General features: G+C 33.7%; 1 protein-coding gene across 1 annotated transcript in view; it reads right to left on the bottom strand.

Annotated features, from left to right (window-relative positions):
- The window catches only part of LOC118183540 (transcription factor p65-like), an 82974-nt gene that overhangs the window by 27746 nt on the left and 28211 nt on the right, over positions 1-27017 (bottom strand). Inside the window, exons 3-8 of the mRNA XM_085806759.1 lie at positions 22251-22396; positions 17377-17468; positions 12729-12854; positions 8995-9093; positions 4335-4556; positions 658-720 (exon numbers count right to left, since the gene is read on the bottom strand). Coding sequence (XP_085662885.1) covers positions 658-720; positions 4335-4556; positions 8995-9093; positions 12729-12854; positions 17377-17468; positions 22251-22396 — 748 coding nt within the window. The remainder of the gene's footprint in view (positions 1-657; positions 721-4334; positions 4557-8994; positions 9094-12728; positions 12855-17376; positions 17469-22250; positions 22397-27017) is intronic.

Genomic DNA, 27017 nt, shown 5'->3' with positions numbered 1-27017 from the left:
AAACTAATTGCAATGATGAAATAAAATATCTAGCGTCAGTGCAAACTCAAGCACATAAGCGCGTAACATAAACAAAGTGCAACTGGCTAATTCTACTACAGCATTTTTTTTACGAAATATAGCACAATTTGTTTACAGCACTCAGAATAGCTTTTCTTGTCGATGGTATTCCTCACTCAATGAGATGAAAGTGTTAATTTAATCAAGAAGTTTGTGCCACACATTATGTTTGGTAAATGAAGCAGAATTTTCCATAATATAACAACAAAAATGCTTATCATGTCTTTGTTCGCTTCATGCGTAGCTCTCTCGATTTCATAAAATGGCCTATTTTGAATCTCTATTAGAAAGGAAAACCGCATTAAATATTCACGTTCAGTGGTCTTTCCACTTGTAATGCTTATGGGTCGAAACTTGCATTTAAAGGGAAAATATTGTAAAGTATTTATATACTTGTTTGTCTTTGTTTTGTTTCTCGTTTAAAATGTTTTTTCAGTACTTGGTGCTAAATATCTGCAGTGTATAGGACGAATGAAACAGAAAATCTGTTCTTGAGCAATACAGATCATTCATTTATTTTTTAAAGCACGTATCCAAGCGGAGGCTGAATTTCGCCTATAATTATTGAGGATTTCAGAAATATTAAAATACACTTACCTTCAGTATTGCTAAAGTCAGTTGCTCCGATTCGAAATTTCTTTCGACGAACAACACTCGAATCTAGAAAGAGATTGCTTCATTAATTATTTTTGTTTAACGCGGTAACGTTTCCAGTTTTGATGGATTCACTGTAAACCTAAATTTGAAAAGGTATGTTAGCGATATGTGAAGAATTAAAAAAGTACTAGCAATCAGTGACATAGCTAGAGTTCTTGCCGCCCGGGCGATCCCTTATTTTGATGCCCGAGGCGGTCTCTATTAATATAAAAAAATAACTAAAAAACTGGAGAATGAAATATAGGGTATGAAATTTCTTTAATTTAAATAACCAGTTATTTTGTTTTGAATCTATACTACTACTTCTCTCTTTCCATTTTGCCACCAGAATGCAAATGAGTTCAGGTGTATTTAAGTGAGGGTTTGAGATTGCTAAAACAAAGCGTGTTCTGCTTCAACAAGGCCATGTTATTAGTTTTTCTATTCTAATATAAGAGTTCCCGTCTTCGGCCTGCATTATGCTTGTCGATAGTTAAATTCACGCCGTTGAAGTCCGAGCCAACTTCGCATTAATTATCTCTGCGTAACCTTTGCCTATCAGTTATTCAAATTTAGCTTTACATTTGATTTTCTATTTTGAGTTTCTCGCCATAAATGCCAGCAGACTTGTAAGCATCAGGTGTACCTTTTGTTCATCTTTTTAAGTTTCAAATAAAGGGTCTTTTACACCCTTCTCAAGTCATTGTTGGGCTTAAGACAAAACGAGTCGCCTTAACGTTTACCAAAAGATTAATCAGTTTCCAATAGGGAGAGACTTTGAAACTTCATAAGGGATCCGAAAACTTTATGTGGATTTTTTTTTTTTTTTTTTTGAAATTTTAATTTTATTGTGGAACATTTTATGTGGAATTGAATGTGAAAAAACTTTAATTCCGATATTTTTTAAACTATATTATTATTTTGCTTGTTTTTTTTTTCTGTTTTCAAAATCATCGATGACATTGTAAAAGTCTACTTGATTATTCCTAGTTGCCATAATACAAAGAGTAAACATTGATGGTTCTAAAATACTCCTTAAGTTATTTTTATGTAAAAAACTCTTCTCACAACTAGCAGCACTTACAGCAATTGTGAAGAAAGTTCGCAATACCACTATTGCAATATTTGGAATTTTATTCTGGAGACTGTATTTTAGAATAAACTGCAAAAATTCAAAAGAACCACACATAATAAGGAAAATAAATCTCCTAAAATATTTCTCTCTTAACGACGAGTTCTGCGTTATTAATGTCACCGTGATCATAATTTAGTTGATATTCATAATTTTCATTCAAAAGTTTCGACGGAATAAAAAAAAAATATATAACAACAAGAATATGTAGCTGTTAAAATCTTGTGCAGAATTCTTTGAATATTTCTATAGAATAAAAATATTTTTTCCCTCCAATTTTAATTCCGTTTAGCAATTTAAACTGTTATTATTTTTATTTGCCTTGATGATCCATATGACAAACCCCTGTAAATGTTTCACGCGAAAACCTTCACCCCCAAAATGTGCAGCCCGGGGCAGACTTCTCTCCCCCTCCTCTAGGTGTGCCACTGTTGAAAATGAATAATTTTTAAAAATGGGAATAAGATAATAGTTGAATTAACACTAGAGCTCAAAATAATACTACTAATAATAATATTGCTTTGAAAATTGTCATTGATTTTTATGAGACTTATGAATTATACATACCGTATACGCTCTTGTAATGTCCACACCCAAACTTTACAGATAAAATTTATGTAAACAAAAAGTGACCCGCACAATGTTCGCACCCCCAAAACTAAAGAATTTCTTACTTTAAAGTATATATTTTTTAACATTACTTTTCCCCTTTAGTTAATAAGAATATGCATTTTTTTTTTTTTTTTCCTTTTTTTTCTTTCTTTCTTTTTTTTTTTTTTTTTTTTTTTTTTTTTGTCTCTGGTTGGCGCCAGGAGGGAAAGCAGAGACTTTATTTACATTCTGGTGCAGCTGTTATTCAGTCAAAATATCGGCGCCAGCAATCCACTCGGCAGACGCGATAATAAAGGAAGGCAGTGCAAACAGGTTTTCACTACACTGACTTCTATGGAATACTGTTTTGTAGACTCAGGTGTTAGAAACATTTGTCAGCAGGCATCCGGGTTATAAAAACCACATCCTGTGTAGAACTCGTATGAAAAAGGCATATCTTTTTCTACCCTAACGTGAGAAAGTTCGTAATTGAGATAAAAAAATCTCGTGAAGGTGCAATTTTAGTCTTCAGATACAGCAGGCGTTGAGCTAGTTCGATAGATGTCCGGCGGTGTAAATGCAGATGCTGCGTGATACTGTTTTGTAATGAAATTAATTTCCCCTCTTTTCTCCTTGAAGCACTCGCATATTTCAAGCTTTGTCTTTTTATTCATAGTATCATTTGGAATTAGTGGCAGTTAGCACGTAACGGGCTTGGAATGGGAATATACAGTGGCTTTTAAACTGAAAGTAGTATAATTTGTGCAGGAAATTGGAAAAAGAGCAGCGGTAAGAGTATATAAGGTTTACGAAAAGTTTGTGCGCAATTGGAGCAAACAGCGTAATCAACTGGCGGCAATGAACAAAACAAGACGTGCGTTTCGTGGTTCGAAATGTTAAGTTTCCGAACTTAGAGGGAAAAAAAAAAGTAGTTGCGTATGTTCGTGATATGCGTGCGCAAGGGTACGCAGTATCACGGGAAATGTGCCAAAAGAGCGCTTGCTGCGGCACAAGAAGAAGATGTTCCTACATCGTAATTTAAGGCTAGTGAAGCTGGTTGCGGCGAATGATAAAAGAAATGGATTTTCATCCTATGCGTCAGAACAGATTTTTTTTTATTAAATAATGTGTGCAAGATAATAAAAGAACCAAAGTTTATTTAATTTGTGTAAGTGTTGGTTAATTTGTACCTGTATATTGTGCTAATTATGCGAACTAATTATGCGCCGACTGACACTGCATGGCGCTGCAATGGTACCAGAGCATGGTCCGGTCGACGTGGATGTGTTGGTAACTCAACGACGTGGATGTGTTGGTAAACGGAGTAATTTATATTATATATGTGGATGGGAAAAGTGAGTTTGTAAATTTTAGGTAGCTATTAGACAACTTTAAATTTGATACTTTTATTATTTATGCCATTTTCTTCCACTTACAACTTAAAGGGCTGTTTGAAGTGAAATTTATACACAAAATTACTCACGAGAAAAAGCGCGACATTTGAACGACCCGTGTAATTGTCCGTACCTGCATTTTAGTGATGTAATTTTAATTAAAAAAATGCGGACACTACGTGAGCGTATACGGTATTTAATTAATTTTAAAGCCTAACAATTACTGAATGAATAAATTTGAAAACAATAGTGGATTAGTTTTTCAGCAGCACAATAAAAGTGAATAAATAATATCTGATCAATCTTTGAGGCAGTTCGCGCTGTAAATCAAGAGGAAAAAGTAAAGTGTTAGAATGAAAGATTAGTTTTCATTTCAAGCTCATCTAATTCATTAAACTTAATTGAAATAAAGCAGGGAGGGATTATTTAAATTAAATAAATGAGCTGAATATGGAAAGAAATTTTTCAATAAATTTTTAAACAGTGTATATTGCGTCATATAAAAATCTTATTTTGCGTACCTTTGTTTATTGGCAGATAACGAAAACAACGAGGAGTTCCAATTCTGTTTCCATCTCTAAATTGAATGAAGATATCTCTATAACTTCGTATATTAATATCATGGTATCTTGGCACACGGCATGACAATGCCACGTTCTTGAACACATCGTTAGAAGAAAATCTTGATTCACATTCCCAAATTACTTCACCAGACTCTTCTTCATAAAACCACAGCTGCATATCTTAAATATATACTTAATATTAATTAAATAATTAATAAAATGATTCAACATGAATGGCAGAATGACTGCTTATTCAATAACATGTAATAATTGAAGAATATTATCTTATACTTAATCCAAAACAATGCTGAAATTCTTCGAAATTTATTTTATAAATTAGTTAGGAGTGATTTAACATACCGTATTTCCTCGAGTATTTTACAACTTTTAACTTCCTTGTGCGAAGTAAAGGAAGAATTGTAATCCTAAAAAATTTCGGTTATCAGATCTGAACGGAAATACTCATTTTGACCGTTCCAGGATCCAATTTGATTATTTCTTTGCGTGACATTTGTACGTATGGACAGAATAAAATATTCTTTATTCCAAAACAGAGTTAGAAACAGATTAAAAATGGATTTTTTTCGTGACGTCTGTACGTACGTACGTACGTACGTGTCTCGCATAACTGAAAAACAATTAACAATAGAACGCTGAAATATTGTATGATATGTCATAATATCTAGTTGCGCACCTCCCAGTTTTATTGCAATCGTCAGTACCAAAAGTGTATATATATAGTATATATCCTCACCCATTTATCCGGGTTAAAATTCCTTAGTCGACCTTTATTTTTGCATCATTTGTGGTAGTCATGAACTTATAATTACAGAAGTGCTTTAGATGGCGAGAATATTCGTTTTGACAATGTCAATTAAAATTTTAAAAAATTGGACAAAAAATTAAATGTAAATTTTAATACAGGTTCCCAATACCTACGCTTACATTTGGGAAAGTTTTAACACTCCTTAGGAAAAAATAAGGCTCTACTCTTATATGCGTCTTAATTTCACCAAATGTGGCGATATGTGTTCTGCGCTGAATTTTGGCGCGATTGCGTGTTACATGGCAACCCTGTTGACGTTGAAAAATCTTCTCTTGGAGTGGTTTAATTGCTCGCTGCTTCGTATCGTGCGTGTTTTGAAATGGCCTATGTTCCAATGATAGACGTGGTGGGAAGATTTCAGTCGCGTATTTTAGATTGTGTGGAAAGTAAATTTAGTATTAAAAGGTGCGATGTTGGAGTTGTTAACGAGTCTTTTGTTCACGGGTGTGTTTATGAGGATTGAAGTGTACTTTTGGAATTTCTGTGTGACTTTTAAAACGGAGTGCGAAATGCGGAGCTGCTATGAGAACTCGGACGAAGAAGGGCGTTTCTGCTAGTTCTTGAGTGGATTTGCAGTTAAATGGTTCAGCGGAGTTTTAGATTTGGATTGCGGTTTTGGTGTAAGTTAACTTATGCGATTTTTTTTTTTTAATTTTCTAAACCTAGACTTAAACCGCTAAGAGGGAATACGAGAGGAAATAAGATATTTCACACGACAGCAAAAATATCACACCACGGTTATGTGCATGCAGAGCTACGCAAATTCTAGAATGAATGAATATGTGCAAGTTACGCAAAAGCATTATTTTTCTGACCAATCACGAGAAATACGCGCATGATATAAGCAGGCAACCAGCTCTAATGATCGCAAAGAAGAAGAATTAAAAATTTACGAAGTCCCGTAGCTTAACGTTTTAGCCTTCTTGTTTAATTATAATTGCTTTCATACTACATTTTTCTTAATTTTTTTATTTTATTTATTTGATAATTTCAATTTAATTTTCCTTAAATTCCCTTCATACACTGGTGTGCAAAAATTAAGGACGAGACGGTTTTTTCAATATAACTTTGTACAAAAGCTTTCCAAATCAACACATTTAATACCGTAAGATCCCCAATACGTAAGGACATGAGTAATGTAAGCAACACTTACTAAAAGAGAAATCAGAGGGATAAAAAGAAGCTTTATTGAAAAAGTAGCATGGAGTAGCTGAAGGCCGAAACATCCCTGTGATGGGTGTCCAGCAAGAAACATCCGGTCTTTAATAGGGGATATGATCTCCCCTGACTGCTAGGCAGGTTTCACAGCGTCTGCCCATGCTGAGAATGAGGGTGTCAATGAGTTGTTGAGGCATTGCTGCCCATTCGTCTTCGAAGCTCCGGAATCGGCCCAGCGCCAATCGAAGCTCCGGAATCGTTACTGGTGGTAAGGTACGAGCTGCCAAGCGTCTGCCTAGAAAATCCCATACATGCTCGATGGGATTGAGATCCGGAGATCGTGCCGGCCAATCCATACGTTCAATATCCTCACTCTCTAAGAGCTGTTCGGCAGCTACTGTGCGATGACATGGTGCATTGTCGTCCATGAAAAGGAACTGCGGACCCATAGCGCCTATAAAAAGACGAACATATGGAAGAAGAATCTCGTTACAATAACGGGTCCCGTTGACTGAACCTGCGTCGAAGATGTGAAGGTCTGTACGACTACCAAGCATGATGCCTCCCCAAACGAGAACACCGCCACCTCCATACCTGTCCTTTTCAATGATGTTCGAGGGATGATTGCGGCTTCCCCGCTCTCTCCAGATGAGTATGTGATGAGAATCGCTACTCAGACTGAATCTGCTCTCGTCTGTAAAGAGTACTGATCCCCATTCATTGTCTCTCCAATTCCGGTGTTCCCGGCACCACAGAGAACGCCTTCTCCGATGGGCAGGCGTTAGAGGTACACACCGTACAGGGCGTCGTGCAAACAGACCACCACCGTGCAGTCTTCTGGCCACGGTAAAACGCGATATCGGTCGTCCAGTCGCCTGTGTCTAGCGATTTCTCCCGCTGTCTGTCACCTGTTTCTACTGGCCTGTAAGGCAATATATCGGTCATCTGCGGGTGTGGTTCCTCGTGGACGACCACTACTAAACCCTCGGATAGCTGTTCCTGTAGTTTGAAATTGTCTCCAAAGTCGTGAAACGATGCTGTGAGCAATTCCGAACTCTGCAGCCACACTTATCACACTGCGGCCTTCCTCCAACTTCCCAATGATTCGACCTCGGGTAAAAGCATCCAGATGTCGTCTAAAAGATTGATTATTCGCTGAGGCAGCAACTCGGTGTGATTTTAACTGCTATACGGCGTGCAATCTCTTTGCCAGAAATACTGATCTTACACCGACAACATGCTTTATACTACTCAGTTACGTCTACCTGCATATCTGCGCATGTGCTACCGGACATCACCTTACTTAATCTCCTGATTGGTCTTTCTGTCCGCTCTGCCTCTTCGTTCAGCTGATATGCTAATTTTTCGACTTCGTCCTTAATTTTTGCACACCAGTGTACTTTAAGTCAATTGCGGCAGTTTTGGAACTGTTTTACATTTTTTTTTCTTTTAATACTTTTACTGCTTTTGTTAGTACTTATGTTCCTATTTTGAATTTAATGAAATCAATAAACCCCATTGAATGACCTTTATACGTTACCTCTCTTTTTTCGCCATACGATGGCCTTTTTCTTTACACCCGCAAAGGGACTCGAGCCATTCAGCAACGGGTCAAACCACCATGGTTACATGCCTGTCCTACGTATGTCAAACGGTTGCATGTCATTTAACGGTAACGGTAATGATTTAAAACATCATTCAAAAAGTGAGAGATTTTGCTATGATTAGGCCTGAAGAACATATAAGACGTTGTCCTACGCAAGTTCTTACAACGAACATACTCACGAATAGTTTCATCGTAGGTCTTCCTTCCTGCCGGTTTGTTTTTTCGCCATATTTCGGAAAAAATGCGATGTCGAGTTCAACAATGTATTACCCCAAAAAGGAAATCTCAATTGTTACTGATCACAATAGGCCAGTAGAATCTTGCTTGCTCGTAAAAAATTAAGTAATTTGTTCTGTACCTGTTTGACTATCTATGAGAGAAGTTCGGTTTGTTTCGAGCATTCTGGCATGATGTGGTATATCCTCTATCAAGCAGTGTAGTTTAATTTTTACTTCCTCATACGAAGTAAAGGAAGTATTGTAATCAAGAAAAATTGAGGATATTATATTTCAACGAAAATTTCCATTTTGACCGCTCTCGAATCCATTTGAACGATTTTTTTGCATGACATCTCTATGTACGGACAGAATAAAGGACTATTTCTTCCAAAACGGATTGTAAAATGGCTTCAAAAGGGATTTTCTTTCATATAACGTGTATATATTTATCATAATTCAAAAACGATTAGTCGTAGAAAGTTGAAATTTTGTATATGAGACTATAACATCTATATGCTATAATATCTAGTTGTGTAATTCTCACTTTTGTTCCAATCGGTAGTACTAAACGTTTCATACACACACACATATTTATATAATTATAAAAAAACATGTGAAAAGCATAATTAATCATGTCTAGTACTTTTGCGCATTAAACTGCTGAAAAATTATCAGTAAAGACATAAAGTAAGAAATTTAGAACCAATCTGAAAACCACATTTTCCGGCATTTAGTATCATCACTTGGTAATTTGAAAATAGTTTTAGATGCATATTTAAAGGAAAGGAATTATATAAATAGCATACATACCTTCAGTGATAAGATTGCATAAGATGATGATTTCTGTTCCACCATCAACTGGAGCAGAATAATGGCTCAATCTGGCAATATTCAAATCGCTCACTTTTCCTTTGAGAAAAAATTAATTATAGAATTACAGCTCTTGAAAATCAAAATGATAAAGAAATACAGAAGTACCACGGTATATGTCATTAAAATCCGTTCCTTGGAGTCATACCAGATTAGACGTATACCAAAAAAATTTTCAGAAAGAAATAAAGCGGGGAAGGGGGGAACTGAAAGCTTTCGTGTTTTATATTATCCCCGAAGGGGCGCTTTTTCATTTACATGAGTTTGAGAGCATTTGGCTAAAAATATTTGAAAATAGCATATCTTTAGAATTTCCCATAGACAGTCGCGCGCGCTAGAGATAAAAATGTTCTATTTCATACAGTGTTGCCACTGCTCTCTTTGAAATCGTTGAGTTTTTTAATCAAAAATTCGTTAAAGTTTTCCAAAATATGAAATAGATAATAAAATGAATTCAAAATACAAAATTCGAGCTTCTAAATACCCATATTCAGGTGAAGGACTACGTTATTCAAAATTTGATGGCTCTAGATACCGTTGGTTTTTCACAATGCGAAAAACATACATACATTTAAGGAGATTCTTCATTATTTAATTTCTTTAAATGTAATACAGAGCGATAATATTTTGTGGTAACAATTTTAAAAGTGATTCAACGCTTTTAGTGATTCCACGCAAAATGCCGTTTCCAGACTGATAGCTCTTCTGGGCTAATAAGTAATTCGTGCTTATAAAAAAATCCTATAGTTACTGTTATAACAGCACTACTTAATATTAAAATACTAATCCATTGCATGAAATACTTTATATACTTTACTATATACTTTACATGAATGAAAATTTTGTGCATAAATATTTTTTCTTTTATTCAGAGTAAAAGCATTTTCTGAACATGCTGTAATGTGCATGATCTTTTTCTGGTAATCGATTTCACTATCACAGATACCGTCGTTCTTGCAATAGTGTATCCTGAAGTCCTGAAGGCGCTTATTATCTTCATATTTTTCATTAATTTCTGGTCACCATGATGATATGATCCTAACTATTTACTTCGTTGCTTGACGCTTTGAATTAATTTTCTTAAAAATCACTGCTAACGAATATATAAAACATTTAAGCGAAAAAACATAAAATGACGTGAAAATTCGGTTATAGTGTGGATTGCATACTGAATAGTAACAATGAGTGCACTGACGCACATGGCAGTTGTAACATTGTCTCAAAAGAAGTAAACAAGAGATGCAGTCGTGCAGTCCGTGCAGCCGTGATTTATCGAACCGGAGTCGCATTCCAAACAAAAACTTTTGAGTCCAAATTGAATGTGCACCAAGTTAAACGTATTTCAAAACGCACGCATATCGAGGTACCACTGTAAATCCATTTTATCAATTTAATAACATCAATTTATCGAGGTACCACTGTAAATCCATTTTATCAATTTAATAACATCAATTTATCGAGGTACCACTGTAAATCCATTTTATCAATTTAATAATCATTTTATCAATTTATCAATTTAATAACATTTTATCAATTTAATAACACAAATAATTTAATGTATTTCATCAAAAAGTTAGCAAATTGACAGCATCGTTAAATTAATAAATTAATGAAGTATTTATTGTAAAGACAGAGAAATATTACATTTTACCAATTTCTCTTTTAGTAACACTAGTATTCGAAAGTCAATATTCTCTTTGCATCACATTTTAAAGGAAACATTAAATGCTGTCATGAACTTTAATATATAATCAACAGATATCCGTTTAGGAATAAAAACATTTAATAGGTTATATTTTATGGCAGTTAAATAACATCATATTTTCTCTGAGCTTTAATGTAAAACATTCCAAGAATGATTTAATCTAGTTAGTTAAAAACAAAATGATTTAAACCTTTCTAGGTAACTTCACGTGAATTGTTATTAGTACATCAAATAGTGGGAATTAATATAAATGATACTGGTTAACAATTAATAATTGTCATTTATATTAATTAATAATGTTTAGAAACTCTCACAGTATAGAGTATAGCAACTGAGTTCAATTTCTTCGCTTTCCGTAATTTCTAGATGTAATATTTTTAAACTATTTATATTATGTGTTTATCAAACAACTGTCAATGAGTTTATATTATGCATATTTTGTATGTTAACTTTCAACAAGTTTAGAAAGCTTACTAAAACTTTTTTCAAATTATTTAAATTCCTGTAATGCCAAATGACTTAACAATTATAATATCATTATAAGGTTTTAAATCTTTTGTACATGTAATACGGGCAGGTTGAAAACTAATCCATAGCCAAAATAGTAATATGTGTACCAATAATTAATAAATGATTTCTGAACTATATTATTTACATTTTTTTACTGAAAATTACTTATTTTTGCTTTTTATTTGCCGGTTATACATTTCTATTTTTTTTTTTTTTTTTTTTTTTTTTTTTTCCATTTCAAGAAGAACGTATGACAACATCATGTTTCCGACTACTGAATGTACACTGGGGGGAGGGAGAAGAGGTCAGTTCTACATTTTCCGTTCTACTGGACCGATTGAAGAAATTCAACTTGCGCTTTTCATGTCTTGAAAGCGCGACTTAGGATGTGTATTAGATTCATATATAGCATTGTTCTAATATAGGTATTTTGACGCAAAATGTTAAAAAAACTAAAATGGACTTTTCTGTTTTTTTCCATATTTCAATTCTACGACTCAAATTACGTCAAACTACCAAGTTTTGTAAACATCGCACGAGTGTACTCGAGCTAATTTTTTAAAAGCTATAGTTTTTAAAAAATTAGCTTTCAAAATTTTAGCTCCTCAATGTTAATTGAGTTTGGTATATATTTATTAATCTCCCTTTTTTTATTAAACTTAATTGATTCTTCCTTTCACATTTCGAAATTTAAGTTCATTCGAAATACGTGAGTTTATATATTGGCCCGTTTTGAAACTGGGCATATTTGTTGAGAGCGATAAAACATCAAATGTGGTTGAGGTGCCTTTTTTTTCCCTCCGGCATAATGGATGGGAAAGAAAAATTGGTTGCCACATATTTAGAAGTTCGCCAAGTGAATTATTCTTGGTGCAAACTGAAAAAATTTTGCCAAGATAAATTTTTGAATTTCTCCGTAAATACCGCACCAAATTTTACAAAATTTAAAATCTAGGCATAGTTTGAGTCGTAGAATCGGAATATATATAAAAAAATTATATGTTATTTCAGAAAAAGTCCAATTTTCGTGTCAAAATATTTATGTTAGAACAATGCTATATATAAATCTAATATATATCCTAAGTCGCGCTTTGGAGACATGAAAAACGCAATTTGAATTTTGTCAATCGGCCCAGTAAAACGGGAGATATAGAATTGCCCCCCTCTTTCTTTTTTTTTTTTTTTTTTTTTTCGCAGTGTATATAGAATAATTTTGACAGAATATGCATAAAACAATTCTTTTCTTAGAGTAATCAATGGTTTCTACCCGTTATACTTATGAAATGAAATATAACGTTCAGAGTCTAAACTAAATTAATTAATGTAAAAATCTAGTTAAAAATTTGCTGGGGTGTAATATTTGATAATTCCTTCGTAAATATTTTTTTGGTTTCTCACATTGGTCATTATAAAAATAAAAAATTCGTTTTCAGGTAATTAGAATAAGAAATGTACATACTTTTATTGCGAATAGGTTGAGAAACAACTGGAACTAAAGGACGAACTTGGTTGTCAGATGTTATAAAAACTTGAAAGCACAACCTGACTGAGTTCAGATCGAAATCTGTAGTATTTTCAAAACCAGCTGTAAAAGGGAATATTTAAATAAATTTTACTTTTTACTATTATCTATACAGATGAAACAATTAAGAACTGTATTTAAAAAAATAATAAGGCTACTCCTAACTTCAAATCAAGAAATTATAATTCTGCTACAATGACAATTCACGAAATAAAATTGTGATTACAGAAATGTTATTTCTAATGCCCTTTGCACTCGAAGACTGTTTCTTGTGATTATTAACTCCAAGACATATTCCCTGGTGATTTTTATCGTTTAAGTAATTTTTATGCTTGCTCTAAAATTGTCAGTTTCTGTAATATATTGGGTTGGAAAGAAAGTAATTTTGGTTTTTTAGAGCGAGAAAAAACTAAATTTTTCTAAGCAAAAAAGGAATTTTAATCAATTTAAGAGAAATTAAATGTCATCTTTATGGTAACTTCGAAATTCTGTACTAATAGAACTTCTGGTCTTTATCAGAAAAAAAAAAAAAAAAAAAAAAAAAAAAAAGTGCGATTTGATTCATCGTTATTACTGAAATTTTTACCATTTAAGATGTTTTCTAAACTTCCAAATAAATAATAATTCGATGGTAGTAGTAGTAGTAGTAGTAGTAGTAGTAATGGAGGACGTGGGCACCATCCCTCTACCATTACGGTTAATCGGTTCTGCCCACGTCCGCCCTTATCTGGTATTTATTAATAAATCAAAGGTTTTTACATTGCCATTAATTCGATGGTACAAGGTCAGGGCCATATGGAAGACGCGACATCACCTTTCAACCAAGCTCCAATAATTTCGATCATGTTGCTAAAGATGTGCAAGGCCTTGAAAGGTCATGGTTGAACACGATTCCTTTGCGATTTGCCAATTCTGGCCTTTTCCCTTTGATTTTCTGGCCTTTTCCCTTTGATTGCTTCCTCCAGTTTCATACATTGTTGGCAGCAAATATTTGAGCTAATCATTTAGTTGCCTGGAATACTGACTAAAAAGCAAGAAATCTCAACAACTCAATCCCCGTCACTCTTGTACCCATTTGACTTCTCAAACGACACGACACCAACGAACCAAGTAGCTCAAAATACACAAAACTTTTCTAATTCCACCACATTGACAGCATGACCTTTTCTGATGCAGTTTAGGTTTCGATATGATTTGTGCTGATTCATCATGCTTGGACTGTGAATTTTTCGATTGACGTTATTGTAGACGATTCATTTTACATCACCAGTGATAATTCGTTTAAAAAAAAAAAAAAGGATCGATTGCATTATGTTCGAAATGCGTATGGTAAATATTGATTCGCTGCATTAAGTGAATCTCTTTCAATTCATGTGGAACCCAAATATCAAGCTTGTGATTTTCAGTTGTTGGGTATGATACATTTTAACCTTTTTGAAATCGTTCGCACAGTTATATGACGATTTGGTTCAATTATGGCTTTAATTTTGTCATCATTAATTTCAGAAGGTCGGTCAGACGCTGGTCAAGTGAAAAATCTGTTGAACGAAACTTTTTAAACCGATTCGGACACATACATTCTCTTAAGCAATTAGCGCCATAAACTTCAGATATCATTTTGTGACTCTCAGCCAAAGTGGCCTTTACGATAATAAAAAAATCAAAATATGTCAAAAATACTTATTTTTGTATCCCATGTTAAAACAGGCCGTAAACTAACAGTTATAAACAAAAATACAAGGAATTTGTTTATAAAAGCATCCTAAAAATGTCAGCTTCCAAATCTCAAAGGAAAAAAAATTACAAGATTGACAAAAGTATAACAAAACGAATATAGCACTGCCTATTTGTACAAATCGAAATTACTTTCTTGCCAATAGTTACAATTTATTGTAGTAATTAATTATGATCATGGCAATAAAATCAGTAAAGACTGGTCAGTTTTTTTTTTTTTTTTTTTTTTTTTTTTTTTTTTTTTTTTTTTTTCAGATTTTGGTTCCGAACACGAATTTTCAATGTTCTCTCGATTATCCGGATGCGGATTATTCACTTTTCGGATTGTCTGTGAATGACGACTCGTTATGCGCGGGCGTGTGTAATAAAAACAAACACAAACAAGTCCGAGCATGCTCTAAAAACCGCTGAATTGCGTTTTTTGGGTCTAGTTTCATCGATTATCGTTGAACAGATTTTTCACTTGACCAGCGTTCTGGCCGACCTTCTGAAATTAATGAAAACAAAATTAAAGAAATAATTGAATCAAATCGTCATATAACTGTGCGAAAGATTTCAAAAAGGTTAAATGTATCGTACCCAACGACTGAAAATCAGAAGCTCCATATATGGGTTCCGAATGAATTGAAAGAAATTCACTTAACACAACGAATCAATATTTACGATACGCATTTCGAACATAATGCAATCGATCCTTTTTTTTTTTAAACGAATTATCGCTGTTGATGTAAAATGAATCGCCTACGATAATGTAAATCGAAAAACTCACGGTGCAAGCATGATGAATCAGCACAAATCATATCGAAAGCTAAACTGCATCAGAAAAAGATCATGCTGTGAATTCGTTCTTCATGTGCATAGTGGAAGACATCTTCTCTGTTGATTGCTGAGATTTTTTTTGTTTGCTACTCATTTTGGTACATATTTTCTACTTATTCTTTAAAAAATTTGACTTGAAATTTTAGAACTAAAAAAAAAAAAAAAAAATGAATAAAGAATACGTTACGAGTGCTAGCGCAAGAAAGTTGTATTAACATTAAAACAAAAACTTATAGTTCTGAAAGGGCTGAACATGGCGAATCTAAAATAAAGCTAGCCGTAGAATATGGAATTGGTGCCCAAATTGTTCGTGATACTTCATTGACCAAGGGGATTCTAATTCAAATTTGTTCCCCAAAATACAGTAAAATTTCTGAATTTTTTTTAAAGAAATTAACACATACCGTATGCCCAAACCATGTAGAGTAATCTAAACTATCAATTTTCATAAAAAATGATAGTTTGGATTATCCGTCTTTTTCATTTGTTCGTGACCTGCTTTCCCGGCAACAGCCCGGATAATAGAAAGTACATTGTAGTTTTTCCAGTTAACATTATAATATTCAGCGAAATTATGATGTATAATATTCCCGTATTCGTATCAAACCTAATGGAACGCACTGGTTGAAAATGCTCAAACATAAGATTTAATGTAATAAAGATTACAGAATTCTACAACAAACATTCTGTATTGTTATCCTAATACATAATTTAAGAGTAAGATTCAAAGGTTTGGTCTAGAAATACATATTTGCACGCAAGTTCAGAAAACTGAAAAATTAAATTCTGAGTCATAATGCTTATTTAATGAGCATCAGTCATTAAGTCAGTGATTAATTAAGCTTCAGAAAAGAGCATCAGATTAAGATCATTCTACAATAAAAGTGCTCGAAATAGAGCAAAAGTATTTTCTGGAAATCTAGAAGCAACAATAGACGACAAAAGTTTCCCAAAACTGCTCAACAAATAATGAGGAGTGAATTTCAGCAAAGATCAGAATGATGAAGTGCCAACTTTTCTGATAGAGTTTATCCAAAGAGAGGGGATTTTCCAAATTTTCTTTGTCTTCCATGTTGAAGAAGCTGGACATAACATAAAAGAATCTCCATGTTAGAAGATCTTTCGCCGAATCCTCTCAGCTTGTCAAGTTCGATAAATTGTGGTATTTAATATTTTCACTACTAAAGCTGTATATAGAGATAGATATAGAGCAGTGGATATAGAGAAGATATAGAGCAGTGATTTCCTAGCGATCTAGAAGATACAGAGCACTGTCTCTCAAACATTTCTGTTCCATGCACCTCTTTCACCACTGTTAGACACCCGTTCCTTTCCAAAACTTGAAAATACTTTTATTTCAATTTCAATTATTTTTAATATATTTTATAAATTAAACAAGAAAAAGTCTAGGAAATATTGAGAAATACCAAAACTTCAATAAAAATGGATTTTTATGTTCATAAACTTAAACTAAATTGAGAGACCCTGCTATAGAGGGTGATATACGAGTATATAAAATTTGTAAAAGTAAAACAGAGATATGTGAAATGACATGCAAATATACAAATTTATAACAATGAAAAATAAATATGCAAAACGTTTCATTAGTGATAAAAATATATTAACAGTAATTATCGTTAGTACTTTAAAACTTTCTACAGATGTTATAGTAACTGTGATTTATATTAGGCAAGGGCAGAATCCGGAAACACTAATGCGAACATTGAGATAAAAAACTTGCTTTCTAGGTGTAAACATTCGTTTAGGGTGAGTATAATTCAATAATATTATTCAATTTATATAAATAAGCAAGAATATATTTTATGAATTACATTTGTAATGAAGTAAAAAAAATATCTTTTTGTAAATGAGACCTTTTTGTTATTAGGAACATAGCAGAATATGTCAGTGCACTAATCTAATACATTTATTAATATTAAAACAGAAAATTAATACAAATTATACTAACAAATACAAAATTTGAAAAACTTAATACAAAATTTGAAATTAATTTGAAAAACTTAATACATACTCTGATAAGGATCAATATTATAATTTCTACGTAATCTGAGAGATTCGTCTATCTGGTTTCTTCTCATGCACTGTATAGTTAGATCTGTGAAGCTACAAAGATAAAATAACTAATTACAGATCTCATAATATGCTGCATGTTGCCATTAAGATTAAACATATTGATACTGACAACAAAATACCTTTTAATAGTATTTTACTTTGCAGTAAAATATTTATAAGGTATTTCTCCTGCCTTCTTAGCGAGCCTTCGGGGTGTAGTGGTCTGCACGCTCAGCGCGTAACTGAGAGGTCCGCGGTTCGATTCCCGGCGAAGGCGTTGCTCATTTTTCATCTTGCCTGCTTCCAAATAATTCTAATCTCTCAACATGTTTAAAAAGTTTGTTTAAAAACACACTTATTGTATTAGTAGAACATAAAGACATAAAATAGAAATATAAAATATTTAAAATTGGAATCTATAGAGGCTGTTCGCACATTTTTTAGACGAATTTCATTGTAATTACAGAAATATTTTTCCGATCTGTAATTATTATGAGATCCGAAACTTTTTATGTTTAAGTGTTCTATTTGATAACCCTTATTTTTCACTATTTTTATAAACCGAAATTTCCAAAATAATAAAGCTTTTTCTAGTAGCGGAAGAGGTATTTTATCCCATTTCTTTTGAACAGCTTTCCAATGTCCAAAGAGGGTTATAGGTCGACGTTTGGGCAATTCGCTTCTTAAAAGTCCAAAAGCACAAAACTCCGCGGATTATACATCAAGGAGACTTAGTAAGGATACGAGTGAAGTGTATGGTCTTTCAAAACGTTTCTTGTTCCAGTTTTTGTTTTTTTTTCCAAGAAATTAACAATGGATTTTGACGTGCGTCTGCTTGCTTTGTCTTGATGCAGTTCTACTGATGGATGGCACTGTGTGTAAAGAGAAGGTATTTCATACTCGAAAATTGGGTATAAAAATACCGTATTTGACGGCGTACAAGACGCACCCTCTTTTCTATACATATTTTTGAAGGATAAAACTTTATTGCTGATCATTATAATGAATTTACAGTGTTTTAAATACAAAGTAATACAAATACGGAGGTTGGGGCAAAAGTCACGGCAACTAATTTTTTTCTTGAAGATACCAGTCCGGTTGGAAAATGCGACATATACAGACGAAAGGTCAAGGTCTTAACTACATGTGTGGACAATGAATAGCACTGAAATATCGTAACACACGAATTTATTACGGTAGTATACAGGGCAATATAGCCTTCACCGTGCAAAAGAATGATAATACAATACACATGACATGACAAACAGCCTAAAGACCTTCAATGTAGTCCCCTGTTACTGTCACCACACTCTGCCAACGATGTGGGAGGCGCTGAATACCATCAGCCTCAGCATTTGCCGCACCATGTGTGAATTGGGTCATCTGTTGGCGCACAGCATTAGCAATGTCCTCTCGTGTTGCAAACCGCCTACCACGTATTGGTTCCTTAATCTTGGGAATGAGATCAAAGTCACAGGTCGAAAGATCAGGAGAGTACGGTGGGTGCTACAATTCTTCCCATCTCTAACGTCGGAGTAGCTGCAACACTCTACTTTATGTGGTCTTGCATTGTCGTGTAGAATTATTGCACTGTCCACAAGATCCGGACGTTTATCCCAAACGCCACGTCGTACCTGTCGCACCAGGAAGTCCCAGTAGTACTGTGCGGTCACTGTTCTGCCATTAGGAACAAAGTGGCAAACAATGACACCTCTGACGTCATACGCGACGATCATCATCAATTTGACTGGGGAAGGATTCTGACTGTAGCTCATTAAGCAATATCCTGTGGACGGTGCCTTTCTCGATGCCACTTGCCCTCTCTAACTCCAGTAATGTCTATCGTCTGTCTTCATCTATGAGGTGCTCGATGACGGCACGGGCCAAGTCGGTCCGCATACTCACCGGTCGTCCCGAACGTTGCTCATCACTGGTTGACACACGTCCTTGCTGAAACTTTTCTACCTATCATGCTACTGTACAATATGTTAGGGCATTATTCCCAAGGGCTTCTACTAATTCACTGTGACATTCCATCGCATTTCTCCCTCGGAGAACGGCTATTTTGATGTAAGCGCGCTGCTCAACACGGGTTACTTCCATCTCGCACGGCACTCACCAACTGACTGATTTCAGAGCCCTCGCTACCACAGAGCCATCTATCACAGAGTCATCTGTTGTTCTGCATACACACTATGCCTGCAGAACTTCCACACGATACATATACGTTTTGTGATCCATTCACATATCTACAAGAAAAAAATAGTTGCCATGACTTTTGCCCCAACCCTCGTACAAAGTAATACTTTCTGCAAATACCCAATCTGTCTGAAGAAGAACACCTTTTAATCTTCGTCAAAACCCAGACACTAATCTCCAGAGCTAAATGAAGAGTCACTCGAAACCTCTTCTAAATCAGCATCTAAGTCATACAATAAATTGTCCTCTGTACCCTATTTCCATGTTCAGTTCCGTTTCCATTTCCTTTAGCATACGCAATCACACGAGCTTGTATGCTTTGTTATAGCAATGTCGACGTAGTTTTTTGAGCTATAACTTGCCAAAAATTTTAAGAAAATTGAATAGTAGAAATTTCACACCCACTTAAGAGTCGTTCACACAAAATAGAAAGTTTAAACGAACCCAGCTATGATCGTAGAAGGCAGCGCATGCGCATTCAGTGCACTCTACGTTATTATAATATTCCTACACTCCGCAAGGAAAGAAGAAAAGAAGAAAGAAAGAAAGAAAAAAAAAAAAACTCATATAATAAAAAACTGAGTATTGATGTATAAAACGCACCCCTTTTTGCAGACCTATTTTCAATGGAAAAAAGTGCGTCTTATTATACTCCGGCAAATACGGTAATTATATAAATCAAATGTTGCTTTGAATATTTCAAAAACAAAAATCTAATATAAAAAACAAAACAGCTTTATACAGTCCATTCTTTATTTAATAAAAAAAGGATTAAAAAAATCCTACAAACAAAAGCCACCAAAGTCTCTGCCTATAATAACAAAATCTGGCCATAATTAATTTTTCGTAGGCCAAATTCATGATCCTGTAGGTCACTGGTGTCAAACTGGTGCCCAGCGGGCCGCATTACTGCCGCCAATACGTTTCCCTGACTTAATGAGAATTAACATAATATTAATTATTATGACAAGAATTTCGGAAAAGTTTAAAATTTTAATGATTTGAAGTCTAGTTTTACGTTGTATTCAGTGCGATTAAAAACGAACGTCAGCAAACGCCCCGGAAAATCTAATGATGGAAATAATTAATTTATGCTGTAATATAAATCTTATTCAAATATTTGAAGACACAGATTTGTTATTGTTGGAACTTATATCACTTATCTGATAGTAACATCAGAACAAGTCCACGAAATTCATGGTGCCAAGGAGTGCAAGATTGTTCCTGTCGTTGGCAAAACCCCTGAGCACCATACAAGGTGACAGTACGACTTTGTTCAGTTCCGCTCCTAATTTTAATGGAGAGCACTCCGGGGAACGGGTCCGAGGGTCTCCCACTCCTCTTCTCCTACCACAACCTCTCGAGAGGACTTACGGATCGCTGCATATTTATAGTGTTCCCATGCCGCACAGAGACTATACATTTACTAACATCCATGCCTTCTCTGAGATTCAAACACAGGCCCTTCGGTACGGAAGTCAGAGTTACAAACCACTACCTGGGTTGGACATAAGATACAGAGCTGATTAACTTTATTTTGTACTTATCAAAAGATAAATATACTCAGTTGCAGTATATGGTTAGAATTCCCGATCGATGTTAAGTGCTGGTAGAAATATTTCTAATTGTTTAGTCTTTGCTCAGTCATATCAATGTTCAGTTTTCTTACTAATGACTTTACAAAGCGTTTTTTGTCCTTTTAGTATTAACATTTTTTGTGTTTACTTTATTTATTAAATATCACGTTCTTGGCGCTTATGCCATTATTATTATGCCATTACTTATGCCATTAAATTCAATTCAACAGTAAAATCACAAAATATTTTGAAACAGGATATTTAGAATTTCCGATAGATAGTCTCGTGCGCTGGAGATAAAAAGGTTTTATTCTGTACAGTGTGTTTCCACTGTTCGCTTTGAAGTCGTTTAGTTTGTTAATTAAAAATTCGTTACAATTTTACAAAATATGGAATCGATAATAAAACAAATTCGAAATTCAAAAGCCGGGCTTCCAGGTGTCCATGTTCGAGTGGAAGCTTACGTTATTAAAAATTTGATGGCTCTAAGTACCGACTTTTTTTTTTTTTTTTTTTTTTACAATGCCAGAAACATGCATACATTCATGAAGATTATTCATTATTTAATTTTATTACATATAATACAAGGCGATAATATTTGGTGACAACAATTTGAAAAGTCATACAATGCACAATGTTTCGAGACTAATATTCCATTTGGGATTAACATACCTTTTGAGCTAAAAAATTGGGGCGGGCAGAATTACGCCATCAAATACTTTCGAATGATGCATTCGACCCGCATGCAATTTAAATTTGGGACCAATGCTCTAAATCTTTGGCTACCAGTCTTTATTAATGAAACTTCAGCAACGGAAAATTTTAAAATGATGGTTCAGGAAGTTCCTGAGTGTTCATTCTGAAGCATTCAAAACACGTTCAAAATTACTTCAAAACACACTTAAAAACCATTTATTTCCGATCAGGATATTCGAAATTTCAAACACTTTTTGTCACACGAGGCGTTTTACATTCAGGTAATTTGTTCATGAACCAAACCATTCGTGATTCGAGATTCCATTGTGTTCATTACTTAATTTAAATACCTTCTTCATACCTGTAACTAGAGGCTGCAACTTTCCGACTGAAAATTCCATCACTGCAATGACTTCCGCAGAGTTTATGTGGATGTGGCCTATGAGGTGGACCATCACATGTGACACAAGATGCAATGAGGGTAAACTCACCTGTATAATTGTAAACCTTCAAAAAATGAACCAAAATAATATTCGTATTAGATTTTAATGATAATAACAAATTTATTAGACAACAAAAGTCAGACACCCATATTAATTCAACTTGAAAGTTTTTTGTTGCAAAGTTAATTGTAGGTAATTAATTATTAAAAAAAACTGGTTTACTCTTACATAAAATGTTCGCTGCTGAATATTCATGCTTTTTGAAAGTTAAAATTATACATCTTAATGAAAGAGAGAAAATATGGTTCCAAACTGGATTTTGTTTCACAATAATTCTTAATTTTATGCAGATTAATTTAGAAGTCAAACAACAAAAATCAGCGTTATATTTTCAAATTTTCACAAGACAAGATTCATTCTACATTAATATTTGTTCGGCGTTTTATAGTATCTTATTTACGTAGGTTGTTGTTTTCTAATGCACTTGCTTTGCTAAATTGAAGGAAAAGATAAGTAATCTTAAAAAAATTTAATAACAGCGGCAACATCTGTTTAAAAAAAGTACACTCTGAAAAAGGAATACTAAGAACTAAGTATTAAAATCTCCAAGTAAAGAAAGGACAGATGCGAGTGCAAGCAAACGTTATATGAATGCAGAATTTCGCAAAGGGAGATAAGTACATTTTGAAGTAATTTGTTACATGCGTTTATCGGTAGGAAAAGTTGATAGGAGCTATTTTTTTTACTTATTGGAAATTTAATTTAAATATTTCCTTTGTTGTTGTTGCTTTTTTCCCTGTTTCTGACGAAGCCAGACAAGGTCTAAAAGACCGTTGACTCTAAGAAAGTCTAACATAACATGGAGGTAGGAAGTAAGAAGGAGTCGCCCTAAACAAGTTTCTCCGTACCCTGCTCTGAAGCACCGGATATCCCTACGTGGTGACCAAAACATTGGGTCATTTACCATTGAGTTCTATGGGATTTGACGCGTTCGGGTGTAAATATTTTGTTAATTACGTCGCAAATATACATATAAATGTATATATTTTCTTTTTCTACAACACTTCAGAGTCCTAAGTATGTGAAAACAATATATTTTTAAACAACATTTAATTCTGAACGGAATTAAATGCTATACTTTTCACAGGACAGTTTTCTCAGAATGGTTTAATTTTAATGAAATATTTTCACAAGTTTTCGTTAATTACATTAGAAAAAAAATTAAGGTAATTCGGTTTTATTCGGTTAAGGTACAAAAATTAAGATCAAAGTTTATTGTATGTATTATTAATATTAAAATTATGCATTATTTCTTTTCTATTTATAGAGCTTCTTCCTAAAATACTTTCTTAAATATGACATGATTTTTTGGCTTCTTTTAAATCGAAAAATGTAAGTCAATTTATAATTAATGCTCTATTCGGTTCATTTTAAATTAGAGAATTATTAGGAATTAAATAGTATTTGACTTTCTCTGAACATTTCTGAAAGGGAATAAAATAAGTTTTTTTTTTAAGTATTATTTAAAACTTGTAACTGAGTTATTATAAAATGTAAAGGGAATAATTCTTTTAATTATACTTATCAGATTTTTTTTTTTTTTTTTTTTTTTTTTTTTACCCTTCATTTCAACAATACATATTCCAAAACTCTTTATTACATTCTTAAGTGCGCATCTCATAGCATTTGCTTTACCGTTTAACAGATTGCTTTCAAATACGAACAATTCTTGCTTAAATAGTTTTATAACGTATTTGTCAACAGGATTTCAATTTATGTTTACAATTCAATATTAAGGTTATTATATATTTAGATAACATTTATAATCATTATAAATTAGATACATTTAATCATTAGATTTCTTCACAGTACTTTCACAGTTGGTTATAAGTGAATAAATTCTTCATTTCAAATACATTTATAAATAATTTAATGAATATTTAAGTATTTTGTCAGAGGCAGATACATGCTTTTTGCAAGCACATGCATAAATACCCATACATATTTCCTATTTATCATTTCCGGCATGTGCAAATCTTTAATTTCTGTGCATTCACTATATTTTTCGTGTAAAGTAATTTACACTAATTTAGCATACACCCGAAAGTTTTACATAAAAAATATATATGAATATAATTTGAATGAAAATTATAAGTATTATTTTTAATACCCACTCAAAGGTCAATTTTTCTTCAAAATTCCTCCACGATGGCATCTCTCTCTTTAGGCAGATAGCCCTTGCATGCGTTACTCTATTTAATAAAAACTTAATCTGACCTATGTGCCTAATTACAAATATTTTAACATACATAATTTTATATTTACATTTAGCCGCCAAGTTTCAAACTTTTCAAATCTTCTAGAAAATAAATTTTGGCAGATCTCTTTTAGCAATTTTCTTAAAATCTATATTTTTGTAGTGCAACAGCTTAGAATTTTATAAAACGAATTCATAATCAAAATCGCTGTTGTTAGTTATCGAAAAATAACCAAGATGTGATTTTTGCGTAAATGTCAGTAAACTATACAAATTGCTATTATCCATTACACTATGAATGTTTCTTTCATGCGAGAGTGTCCCTTTTTCGATTTCTATGGAACTGTCGTGTGTCGAAATACTATCAGAATCTTGTCAAGCGAGCTTCTGAATGTAAACAAACAACACCCCGTCTGGTGACCCAAGCTTCAAAGCAGTGCTTCACTTCTAGCGCGGAATGGCCCCTCCTCCCTTTCTTACCTCCATGTAACATAAGGAGGGGATTGGGGTAAATATCCCCCCTTTTAGAGAGGCCCAAGCAGTCTAATATGTGTTCGCCAGACGCCTGATGTTCTTGGCCCTTGAAGCATGTGACAAAGATTTTCTTGCCCTCCTTGAAAGAAAGGCTTATAATATGACCGTTGTCAATACGTGAAAGCGCAGTTCGGGAGCTCCTGTCGCACTCAAGGGTTAAAGTCCAACCAGGCTTGCTACTCAGGTACCGGAGATGGGTGGGGGCACCAACCACTCCACCTTGATTTGTCATGTCTTCAGAGAATATAATTCTAGACAGCTAAGGACGGAAGAGAAGGGAGTTAAAAGGCCACAGCCCTCCTTTGCTAGTTTGTCCACCATTTCTTTGCCATAAAGATCCACGTGAGATGGGATTCACTGGGAATAAATATCATAATAACCGAGAAATTAGGTGTAGTTTTTGTCTTATCGCCTACGTAAATCCAATTACTAAGATGCTGGAGTGAGCTTCGGCTATCAGATATGATCCATAGATTTTCAAAATTCTTCTCCGTTAGTATAGCCTCGAGTCCTAAACTGATGCTATCAGTTCACTTCTGAAAACTGAACAGTGATATAGATAATGTTGCTGGAGTGTCATTTTTTCTAGCGAGTTAGTTCTCAATATAAATGCAGCTACCTGCATAGTCAGCAATTTTGCTGCCATCTGTGAAGATGTTGGTAGCATTTTTGGGGATTTTGTCTATTACATCCAAGGCCAATTATCTAAGGTGGTTAGTCTGTCTTATATATAGGAGTGGAAAAGCTACAGCGAAAGTGAACCTTGGAGAGTCCCTCTGATGAGTTTAAACAGCATTACAGTGAATGGGTGGATGGGGCTCAACACTGCAAAATAGTAGGCTCTTGGAATCAACTAGGCCAAAAGAGGTGTTTTTCTTCAGTCTTTGCCTGTTTTTCTATTTAGTTAGGTACTCAAAGTTTTGTTGTATTTGTTACGTAGAAAAAAATTAAATTTTACTTTTACTCTTTAAGCTGACTGCTTGGTGCCGCGACAAAAAAATAAATAAATAAATAAAATAAAAAATAAAAATAAATAAATAAAAACTAACTACTAAACTTTGTACTTACATAATCAAAACTTTTAAACTCTAAAGACATCAAGGAAAGATATCCTCCCTGGTGTTTTGGTAGAATCACGATTAATTGTCAAAAACAAAATTCGAAAATGCACTTCCACAACAAAATCTTTAACACGCTATCTCTCACTAAATTAAAACTAATTCAGATCTCCAACCTGAAAACACATAAATTTCAATACAAAATCTAGAGATAGCCTTAAACCTTTAACATTTCAAATACCACACAGAACTCTCCAAATCACCGGGGAAAGATACAATCACACAATTAAGAAGTATACTCATCAAATCAAAATAAATTAAGTAAGCCGATCGTATAGTCACCGACACTTAAAACCTATTTCTTTCTACTACCGCAATATGAGTACCCAGGTTTGAATAAAAATAGCCATGTTTCCGTAAGGATCACATGGGTGACTTACAGTAGACCACAATTAATACACAAAAGAAACATACAATATTAAAAATAATAAACATATTTATTGAAAATTCCCACACATCATAATTTAAGATAGCTGGCCAGACTACCCCTACAAAATCATTTAAAGTTACTCATAGTTTTTGTTTTCATATCAATCTCATATTTAACATTAATCCATTAATACAAAAATCATAGTGAAACACGTCACAGTTCTTAATCATTTTAAACAGGAACTCAAGAAGATTAAACTCATTTAAAAAACTAATTTAGAATAAAACATATTGAACATAGCACTTAAACATTAAAACAAAGATTCACTTCCTCCAATTAGTTCAATTAACTTCTGACTATTAAACATTAAATAAAAAAACAACCTTCTCAGCTAAAAATATAGTAA

This window comes from Stegodyphus dumicola, chromosome 12, assembly GCF_044657685.1.
Source record: "Stegodyphus dumicola isolate Sdum_Otavi_A_Nest chromosome 12, ASM4465768v1".
Lineage (NCBI taxonomy): Eukaryota > Metazoa > Arthropoda > Arachnida > Araneae > Eresidae > Stegodyphus > Stegodyphus dumicola.
The sequence above is the reverse complement of the archived record's forward strand: the minus strand, read 5'-3'. Positions and strand labels throughout refer to the sequence as shown.